General features: G+C 52.4%; 1 protein-coding gene across 1 annotated transcript; it reads right to left on the reverse strand.

The window, feature by feature from the left end:
* Nucleotides 1–1,400: 1,400 nt before the first annotated feature.
* Nucleotides 1,401–10,088, reverse strand: LOC131572669 (extracellular matrix organizing protein FRAS1-like). The gene is made up of 12 exons (XM_058825927.1): nt 9,493–10,088; nt 8,547–8,655; nt 8,199–8,346; nt 7,800–7,910; nt 5,653–5,867; nt 4,499–4,649; nt 4,091–4,198; nt 3,765–3,924; nt 3,319–3,435; nt 3,032–3,225; nt 2,576–2,766; nt 1,401–2,268 (listed from the first exon to the last, which is right to left on the reverse strand). Exons 5-12 carry the CDS (start codon nt 5,701–5,703, stop codon nt 2,113–2,115), a joined length of 1,128 nt encoding a protein of 375 aa, XP_058681910.1. The 5' UTR covers nt 5,704–5,867; nt 7,800–7,910; nt 8,199–8,346; nt 8,547–8,655; nt 9,493–10,088; the 3' UTR covers nt 1,401–2,112.
* Nucleotides 10,089–10,998: the final 910 nt, after the last annotated feature.

Genomic DNA, 10,998 nt, shown 5'->3' on the forward strand with positions numbered 1-10,998 from the left:
GAGAGAAGGAGACGGGAGAGAGAAACAGGGGAGAAAAGCAGAGAAAGGAGAGATAAAAGCAGAAAAGAGAGATAAAAGCGGAGAAGAGAGAGAAGCGCCTCACCGGAGCGGCCGCAGCCGCCTCCACCCGGTACTGGAGAAAATGGCGGCCGCCGCCCTTCCGGGATTTAAATGCCCTCGGTCCCGCCCCGCGCAGCCGCTCTGGAGCCCCTCACACCTGTGCCGGCCCCGTCCCGCACACCTGAGGCGGCCCCGCACCGCGCACGCGCTCTGCTGTCCCGAGCTGCGCACGCGCTCCGTGCCCCCGCCCCTCACACCTGTGCCGGGCCCCCCTCTCCCTGGCCTCGCCCCCTTCGTGCCGCGGTCCCGGGGCCGGGCGGGGGCGCCGAGTCCGCAACGGGAACCGCCGCCGCCATCCCGGGCCCGGAACCGATCCCGAGACCGATCCCGGACCCGAGACCCATCCCGGACCCGAGACCGATCCCGATCCCGATCCCGATCCCGGGCCCGGTGCCGCCTCGATCCGCCCGATGTGGGACAGGCGGCGCCGCCCGGGACCCCCGGCAGTTCCCAGGTGCGGCCGGGCTGTGCCCCGTGGCCCCGCTCCTCATGCGGCCCCGCCCCCCGTGCCGCTGGCCCGGGACTCTCGCTCGGCGCTGGTCGAGCCCCGGCCCGGGGGCTGCTCCCGGCGGGCTCCGCTCCGAGCCCTGCGCGCTGCGGCGGGGCCGCGGCTCGGGACGGGGTCTGCAGCGGGGCAGAGTCCTGCCGGTGTCCGCCGGCGGAGCGGTGCCGCCTCTCCCCCGGCCGGCCCCGGGTGGCGGGTCTCGGGGGTGGCGGAGCATGGCCGGATTGGGGCTGAGACAAGGCTGGGGACGGGGCACTCCCTCGCCGGGACTCGACTCCCCCTCCTGCCGCGATGCCGGGACGGGGCTGACCGAAAGCGGGTGACGGAGCCCGCAACCGGAGCTGGGATGGGGGGTTCGGGTCCTGCCGGTGTCCGCCCTGGGGTCCCGGGCGGTGCCGCCTCTCCCCCGTGGGGTGGATCGGGATCGGTACCGGGATCGGTACCGGCATCGCCGCGGGAGGGCGGTTCCGGCTGCGGGAGCGCTGCGGGTCCCGGTGCGGACGCGGCGCCCCGGCCTGGGCAGGGCCGGTCCCGCAGCCCCGAGCGCTCCCGGCCCGGCCCCCCCCGCTCCGCCAGCCCCGAGGCCGCGGCGGGGCCCGAGCCGCGCTGGGCGCCCTCGTCTCCGTCCTTCCCTGCCCCGGCCCAGCAGCTCCGTGGGGCTCCGGCCCGCCGCGCCCCAGGGGAATGAGGGGGACCGGCGGGGCGGTGCAAGAAGGGACACCCCGATCACAGCGGGTGATTTTAGCTTTACTCTCTTCCCGAGGACTGGAAGAGGAACCCGGCTGCTCCTCGGCTGGCTCAGAGCTCCCACATGCCAGCGGTGGGAGCTGGCTTCCCCACCCTGCCCACTTAAGCCCGGGAGAGCTGGAGCAGCATGGAGGGAGGGCAGCGGTGCAGCCGCTAAGACGGGAGCAGGGGGAATTGACAGCTGCCCCTCCTCACCAGACTAAAAAAATACCCACGTGGCTTTTCAGTTTTGGATTATCTTTATTTTACAGTTTATAAAAAGCTTTTTCCAATGCGTGTGCTCCATGAAACTTCCGTGCCGTCGTGCAAATTGCCGTGGACTTTGACTTCCATGTGCACCTGCTTCACTTTCCTGCCCTGGCCCTGGCAGAGGCCGCCGCGTCCCTCGGTGGATGAAGGTTCCTGACGGTGCAGCAGCGGCCGCCCGCCGCCTTCGGGGCGCCCCGGGGCAGCTCCACCTCGGGTGTTCAAGGGGAGCTCCTCGGGAGCACGGACCACCCCGTGAGGTGTCCTGCCTTTGCGATGGCATTAATTCCTTCAGGAACACGAATAATGTGTTTTTAAAGAGCTTTCTCATGAGTGCCTCAGGGAAAAAAAAAAATGAAATTACGGGACTAACATCCTAATCTTCATTTCTTGTATCAGAGGTGAATTCTGAAGGCCCAGAGTCTACAATTCACCAAGTGTTTGGGAGGTCCTGGACAGAGAAGTCCATTTTGGGCTACCAAAAGCACTGGGTACTACATACCTTGTAGAGGAGCATCCACCTTGAGAGTAAATCCATCAACTCCGGGCATGTTGCTCACCGAGTGGAACTCGGACAGCTGGGAAGCAAAGTGGGCATCAAAAGGCACATCGTGGAAATACTTATCCCTCACTTCTGGCTGGTTTTGGTCCTGGAAAGTCAGAGAAGTGTCGTGAGGGATGCTGTCTGCTTTCCCAAGGGAGGCTGGAAGCCAGAGCCCCACCAAACACCTGTGTCAGGGATCTAGTCCGAATGCCCCATCTCCACACCTACACGTGGGCACCGATTCAGGAACACACTCAAAGGGTGGGGAAAAACTGATCTGGTGTTCACAGCTTGCAGCAGCAGCAGCAGCAGCACAAAACATCCCCCACGGGCTCCCTTATCCCTTTGCAGCCACCACCTGCGGGTTGCCAGAGCAAATCCCAAACGGGAAGAAGCAGGAGCAGAGCACTCACCAGGAGGAGGAATCGGTGTTTCAGGTACTTGTTGGGCTGGATGCAGCCGTACCGGGGCCCCTCGTTGTAGACGGTACCCGTGGGGTCGAAGAAGGGCACGTAGCCATCCCTGCCTGTGCACAGGTTGACCTTCTCCAGCTGCAGCTTGTAAGCAGCGTTGAGGTTTTGTTCCGGGTGCCAGAGCACGTGCCCTGGGGAGGTCGGGACAAAGAGGGGCAGGTGAAATTTCCCAAGCAGGAAAACGCTGCTAGAGCCAAGTGTCCGTGTTCAGAAGGGTTTGGGTTGTTTGGGAAGGGCTCGGTGGGTGGGAGTGACAAAACGCGGTGCCAGAGCACGCTGTTCTTTCACAGGGCTGTAAGATGTCAATTATTTGCTGTAGAAGAGGCAAAGCTACATGTGGGTTTTGCCCTTTCCTCTCCAGGGAATGGAAGCTGTGAAAGCAGAAACACTGGGCACAGGCAGAAGAGGAGAGGTGAATCCTACCCTTGGAAAAAGCCCCCTTGTAATCCATTTCTGCCAGAGACCTTTCCGATTTGGTGGGGTCCATTAAAAAAACCTTCTCGTCGTTACAGATCTGAAACTCTGTGTTCTGGGAGTAAACAACTGGAACTGGGCGGCTTGTCTGCTGGAAGGTGATCAGGATCAAAAACCTGCAATTGGGACAAGGAAGGAAACAAAGGGGAGATGAGGTCTGGACAGGTGTGCACCCCAAAGGGGCCGAGCCTGCCCTCCTGCCCTCTTACCGCTCGGGAGCGTGAGCCGTGCAGGGCAGGGGCTTGGCTCCAGGCTCTGCCCACGGCTGCGTGGGCTGCACCGTGCAGGGGATCAGGAACATGGTGTATTCTCCAGAGTAATCCTTCCTGGGAACAGACAGGAGACCCTGCAGCCACCAAGCAGAGCTCAAAGCTCTTCACCCAGGGCAGCACCTCTCCCTTGCCCCAGCAATGTCATCCGGCAGTCCCCGAGGGACAAGTGTGACTCTGGGATCAGTCTATCCACAGGCTTCACCGCTGGAAAAATTCCTTTCCAAGAGGTTGAGCTGATTTTTCTCTCAGTACAGCAGTGCTCCAGCTCTAACCAAGCTCCTGAGCATTCCGTGCTATTGCTGGCGTGGCTGCTGGAGGGGTGCCAGGGAGAACGTGGTGCTGTGGGGGAAGCTGCTGGAGGGGACTGCACCCCCAGCCCTCACCTGCTGTAGGAGCTGGTTGCTCTCCAGAGCTGGTAGGGAGAATCAAAAGTCTGAGCACTCCACAGCAGCTGCAGGTCAAATTCGATGCCTCCCAGGTGCTCTGGAGTTCTCAAAGAGGACCTGACATCTGGCAGGCTGTGGTGCTCCATGACAAACAGCGCTGGGGGAGGACAAGGAGGTGACGGGAGGCAGAGCGCGGAGAGGCCCCACCTCGCAGGGGCAGAGGGGCTCCCAGCAGGGACAGGGACTCGTTCCGCTGCCTGTGCCGTCAGAGCAGAGCTCTGTGTGACCCTGCTCTGTGTCCCTGCCAGGATCACTGCCCTCACCTCTGAACTTGGCCTGCGTCTTGAACTCGCTGACCAGCCGTCCGTCCTCGCGGATGTAGATGGGGATTATCTGCAGGCGGGCCGAGAGAACGCTGTCCGTCTGGATCCCTGCAAGGACAGCGCCACTGGGAGCCCACACAGCACCTTCGCTCTCCTCTGCTGGGCTCTGCCAGCCCCAGAAGCGTTTGGGACACCTCCACAAGGCAGGGTTCAGTTGGGATCACCCTCCAGTGAGCCAGCTGCACGCTCCCTCTGCCAGCCATCGGCTGCCTAAGCCCCCCGCAAGCACAGAGGAAGGCAATATTCCGAGTTCCCCACTCCCTCAGGACTCTGGGGGCAGTGCAGGAACTAAGGGGAAAACATGAAGGAAGCACTTCTTCCATAGCCCTTGCAGTGCCTCAGGCTCACCTGTCCTCCAGAGAACGGTGTCGTAGAAGAAGGAGAACTCCATCTCGGTGCGGTGCTCCAGGGAAGCCCAGCCCCTCGGTGCCGTCACACAGATGTAGGACACGGAGAGAGGGACATGGCCTGTCAGGAAGGACTGGGCAGAGTCCCTTACCTGGCAATAAAACCCCAAAAAGGGGGTTATGCACCTTCCAGTGAAGTCAGAGGTGACTCTGGACGTTCTTTACGTGCGGGCACCTCAGACAAACCTGCATTGTAATCCAGGGGCAGCGCTAAGGCTCCCTGGGACCACCGGACAAAGGAACTCTGGGCACAATTTCACCTCAAAACCCCCCTGATTTCCAAGGCTGTGAATTAAAAATGAGCAATTCTGCTTGCTCAGGCCTCCCAGAGCTCTCCATTTATTATCTGCAGAGTGCAGCTGTACTTTGCAGGCCCTGGAGAATTCGGGGAGATGTTCCAGCCTGGCTGGGGCCAGGCTCCACATGCTCCACTGGGCAGTTTCTCCGGCCAAGCGGCTCCTCTGGGTTTGTGCAAACAATTGGAGCTATAAAAGGAAACTTCATGAACAAGTTCCAGGCTGGCAGGAATTAAGAGAGATGATGCTGGTCCAAGCAATGTGGGCTGGGAATTTGATGGAAGAGCTTGGGGGAGACGGAGTGGTCTGCAGATGGATAATGCAGCCAGGAGAGGACAGTGAGATACCCCAAATAGGGAAAGCCATTCGTTTCTAGAGGAACATTTTTGGCTTTTGGTCTCTTAATTACGGAATGAGCTAAAATATCCCATGTTGTGGAGCATGGACTGAGCTGCCTCTGCTCTGTCCTCTGCTCATTTCTATTGGCCGAGAACACAGCCAAAATTATAAAAGAGAGCCCAGCTGAGAACGTTTTGTATTTCCAGTATGGCCCTACATTAAAAAAACCCGGTATTTTCCTGGCACTCTGAAGATTTAGAGAATAAAATAAATGGAAAACGAATGAAATGGAAAATAAATGAAATAAATGCACACAGCGCTGTTTTCTTCCAGGTTAGAGGGGGGGAAAAGCCACGCTCCACCTGTGCAGGGCAGAGCAGCAGCTCCACACAACGCAGAGCTGTGCCTGAGAACTGAGAGAGATCTGGGATACCTGGAGAGCTCTGGATGGGCCTCTCACCTGGAAGTCAGCGGTGACAGAGCCCCCACAGACATCAATTAACTCGGTCATGTCGTAATAAGCATCGAAGGTCCAGATGCAGCTCTTGAGGCTGAGGTGCTGGTACAGCTGGATGCTCTTGGGCTCCCTCACCGCGGGCTCCAGCTGGTAGGGGCGGTCGTAGCCCGGGCCCAGCACGAAGCTGTCCTGGGTCACCTCGTCCAGGAACCCTGCCTCTGAGAGAGAGAAGTCAGGACACTGATCCCTCCCCATTTGAAACAGCCCCAGGCCAAGAATGGGGGCCTTGCTTCACTCTTGAATCAATGGGAGCTCCTCTCCCTTCATTATCCTGGAGGTCAAACTGGACAGACTCAGGTCTTCACAGGGGAAAATCTAACAGGAATGGCATCCTAAAAAACCAGACCTAGGGACCTGCTGATTCAAGGCTGAAGTGAACCTTTAAGAAATGAGGAACAGGTTGAGTATGGAATTATCAGAGCACAGCACAACTTGCTGCCTGTTGGGGAGGATGAGACAGGGAAACCTTATGAATGTGATGGTTTGGCAGAAGATTCTGAAAAAAGAAGGCTAGAATCGAAGTAGAAATGAAAGCCTGCTTTGAGTCATAAGATACAGAGTACTGGTTACTATATGACCAAAGAACAATAGCCTAGCCAGCTAAAGGAGAATCCTGCTGATAAAACAATGTCCTTCTGCTGACAGAAAGCCCAAAGGTCAAGAAGCAAGGGAAGAACTTGTAAAGCTTGTAGAACCTCAAATGCAACACTGTATGTAAAATCTTTAGTGGGTGTATCTCGTAGTGATTGGTTACTGGGAATTAGAATATTCACTATAGAAAAAGATATATTGGATTGTAACAAGAACTTCGCTCTCTTAGCTTTTCTATCTTAAACCTCTCTTAACCTCTCTCTTAGCTTTTCTCTCTTACCTCTTAACCTCTCTCGTACCTCTCGGCTCTTCTCTCTTACCCCTTTACTCCTCTCTCAGCTCCCCTCTCCCCCTCTCTTACCTCTTCCACTCTTTCCCTCTCTTACTCTTACCCTCTTGGTTTTTCCCCTCTTACCCCTCTCTTGTCTCCCCCCTCTTATCCCTCCCTGGTTTCCCCCGCTCTCCCTCTGTTGCTCTTACTCCCTCCTTCCCCTTTTCCATCCTCTCCTCTCCTGCTCTCCCCGTTCTCTCCCTCCTCCCCCGGACCACGTGGACGCCGAGGCTGGTGGCGGACACAGGTCTCCCCTCTCTTTACCCATATAATAAACTGCACATACCTGAACAGCTTGACCCTGGAGAATTCTCCCACCGCGAGCAAGCGTTTTACACAGCAATATCTAAGCAATAATTTCTAAACATTTATCCAAGCTTAAACAGCTTATTTCTAATTATCACCACCTTTATAACCAGCACTCGACTGCCCCTGCAATACACAGGCACAGGGAGGACACTGCAGTTATTTACACAACAGAACAAGTAACACACCAAATGAAACACCCAGCGCTACACCTCACTTCTGGAAACAAAACCTGGGCGCACACTTTAGTGTGCAAAACCCCTGTAAGAATAAAACCTGCTTTAAATATCTTAGGCATCGAGCCACACACACGCCTATGAAATTCAGTGCAGCAGTGACAAAAAAGGGAATTTTTTCCTTAACCTGTGAATAATCACCTCTAAGATTCTGTGATGCAGTTGCCACTGCACACAGCCACAAGCGGCCTTTTTATTAACAGGCAAAAGAACAAAGGCAATCCAAATTTCTCCCTTCTTGTCTGCAAAGAAACAGAGAAGGGAGAGATGCTTCTCAGAGGAGCATGGTAAAAAGACACGTGGTGTAGAATATGGAACAGCTGATGGTTCAGCATCTCTTCCACTGCAAGATCTAGGGGATATCTGATGATACCCTGGAGGCAGGAGTAGGAATATAAAGGAGCTCAAGGCTATCTGCTCTTAGGTTTTAGCACTGTGACCTTTACCTTAACTTACATTTAAGTGTTTCTTACAGTGTAAATCCCTTTTGTTTTGATTTTAACAGAGTACAAGAATTCAGTGAAGTAACAGTGGCATACAGCCTTTAATTTCCCCTGGTCTTCTCACCCAGCAATGAGGTCTCACAACAACAATACAACAATAAATAGTTATAGAAGGTAACTCACTGTGCTGAAGAGTTCTTCAGAAGGATGGGAGCCACAATTGAGGCAGATCCTTGGACAGACAAGCCAGAGGTGTTTAGGCCTTGTGTTTCCTTGTTACCCCAGAACCAGCCCCTAAAAGGGAACACAAAGTTCACACGCTTGTATTTGAAATTAACACCATATAAAGAACAAAACATCCTAAAAAAGCTACATATCATACAAATAATCCAGCTAGCTTCTTTATGCTGCTTTTCTGTGGAGCAACAACTTTACAGAAGTAGATCTTGCTCTATCAATACAATGTTTTATTATTGATGGGCTTGTTAAAATCAGAGTGAACTCCAAGCACCCAGATATTCACAGCAGGCAAACATCTCTCTGAATACAACTGAAAAGGCCAGAAGGGTTGCTCCATGTTACCTGTAATAGCCATGTTTGTCTCTGGAGTACATCAGGTGATCAATGCATGGCCTTTCATCTATTTTTTTTTCCCCCTGTGTTCCTCCTTTCCATCCTTCTGCGTAGCCTTGTAGCAGATAAATCTGTTCAATAAAGGGCCCACCTGACTCTGAGCAGAAGGCAAAGCAGAGGATTTGTCAGCATGAAAACCCACACTGCAAAGATGAACGGGCATCAGTGGCAGTTAAAAATCTGCTAGAAATGCTAATATACTAATATACACTACCCTCTTCCCTGATTTCCATATAAAAAAGGAAAGGAAGTTGTGTGTGAGCCAGAAAAGCTAAAAGGCTCGGGCAATGTGCTCACCTGCCATCCCACACAGCTGGGTGTGACTTAATGCACCAAACACCAGGGAATCGTTGCCAGCTGGGCGATGGACACCACGAAGCACACAGGTTTTCAGTGCTGTCAGCAGCTGCAACGGGAGGATTGCCTCTGAGAAACTTACCAAAACAATGAAAATAAAAAAAAAAAAAAATTAACATCTATTTTCACAACATGTGTTTAAATTTATATACTATATTCATTTATATATAACACACAATATATAAAGTATCAAAATATATTAACATGTATGCATATATCATTATATATTAAATATATACATTTTAATTATATATATATTTATTATATATATAATACATATATTAAATAAATATAATGTATATATATATATTAAACATAAACCTGTTTGTATATATTTGCATTACTTCTATTTCTTTACTTTTCTGGTTGCACATATGTCTTTTTTTTTATATATTTAATATACATTTCTATGTTTTTATTTTTGTAGTATTTATTTAAAAGCCCCGAAGCAAACCTAATAAAAACCAAACAGTCCCTTTATCTTAAACGGTATTTAAAAATCTTTTAATATATATTTTTTATCATATTTATATACCTTGTTGATATACATAACACATAACATATCCTAAAATATATCATATTACCATCTATACGTACAGAAATCATATTATAGATTATAAATCAATATATATGTATATATTTCTATTACTTATTTTTACTTATTTTTATGCCTACATATATATATATATATATTTCTCTATACCTTTACATATTCATTCTTTAAATATTTTATTTATTTTTTTCTTATTTATTTAAAAACCCTGCCTCTAACTAAATAAAAACCAAGCAGCCCGTTTATCTTCAATATTTTTTAATATCTATTTTGATCATCATTATACTTCCAGGTATATACTCGGTGGATAAAGTCCCCCCGCCCCGCCCGCACCTCTCACCGTTCCGGCACACAGAGCATCCCCTCCTCGGGCCGCTCTGGACCCAGCGCCGGGGAGCGACCGTTGGGAGCCGAAGCCATCGGAGGGTTCCTCCATTTCCCCGGGCCGGGGGGAGAGAACGGAGCGAGAGGAGCGGCGGGAAGGTACGGGTCGCCGCGAGGGCCAAACCCAAAAACGCGGCCGCGGCAAGGACCCGTCAGAGAGAGGCGTCTTCACCGCTGCCTGTCGGCGCCCGGCTGGCTCGCGTCCGGCCCCGGCGCCGCTGAGCGTACAGCCCGTGTCGGCACGGCCGGAAAAGCCGCGGAAAATTGCGCCGGAGAGGCGTCGGCGTGCTTGTCAGGCAGTCGAGTAGACACCCACCGCCCGGGGTCCTTGCATTTTCCCGCCTTTTCGGCCACCATGCTTAGAAGGTCAAAGCCAGCCGCGACTCGGCAGCCATCTTGTGAGTGGCGTGACGTCACTTCCGCCCTTCCTCGTCGCCATCTTTGTTGTGGCTGAAGCCACTTCCGGCCGAGCGGCCATCTTTGTTGTGGCACGATCGAGGCCCCCGCTGCTCTCAGCGCGTCTGTCTAGCTTACTTGCCTGAACGAAAAACCCGACGAAGCCGGCCGACTCCGAGCACTCCGCCCGATTTTCCGCCGACTTTCCCGGGGCGAGGACGGTGGCGGCGGGGCTCAGCGGCTCCGGAGCTGGGCGGCGGCTGCGCCTGCGGCGGCAGGCATTGGAGTCGACGCCTCTGCCGGGGTCCTACCGGCCGGCCGCAAACTTCAGTGTGGCAATCAGCCCGACCCGGCTCCTGCGGGGGGGGTCCCGGCTCGACACGGCACGCCTCGGCTCGGCTCGGCCCCGCCCGCGCCGGCGCACAGCTGCAGTACCGCTCTGTGGCCACAAGGTGGCAGCACTGCCGCAGAGCTCAGCCCGGGGCTGGGCGGGGATCGCCCCCCCACGTGCAAAGAAGCCCGGCAAGAAACAAGGTGTGCAACCCCCTTCCAAAAACCCTTCTCCAAGGAACGCCCCAAAAAACCCCCCATCGGAACTCAGCAAGCCCTGCCTCTAACCAAATAAAAACCAGAAAGTCCCTTCATTTAAATATTTTTAATATCTATTTCTGTCATATTGAACTTCTTTATTTATACAAATAGATATAATACATAACAGATATTAAAATATATTCTATTAGCATAATAGATATTAAATAGATATTAAAATTTATTATATAAACATCTATCCATATAGTTTTCATACTGAATATTAATCTACTTGTCTAGATTAAATTACTTGTATTTATTTCTTTTTTATGGCTATATATATTAATATATATATATGTACCACCCTATATTCATTTTTGGAGTATAGATGTGTATACTTTGCTTTCTATATTATTTATTCAAAAGCCCTGCTTGTAACAAAATAAAAAATAAAAAGACCCTTGATTTAAATAATTTTAGTATCTATTTCTATCATATTGATCTTCTATATTAATACACATGGATATAATA

Source organism: Poecile atricapillus, chromosome Z (genome assembly GCF_030490865.1).
Source record: "Poecile atricapillus isolate bPoeAtr1 chromosome Z, bPoeAtr1.hap1, whole genome shotgun sequence".
Lineage (NCBI taxonomy): Eukaryota > Metazoa > Chordata > Aves > Passeriformes > Paridae > Poecile > Poecile atricapillus.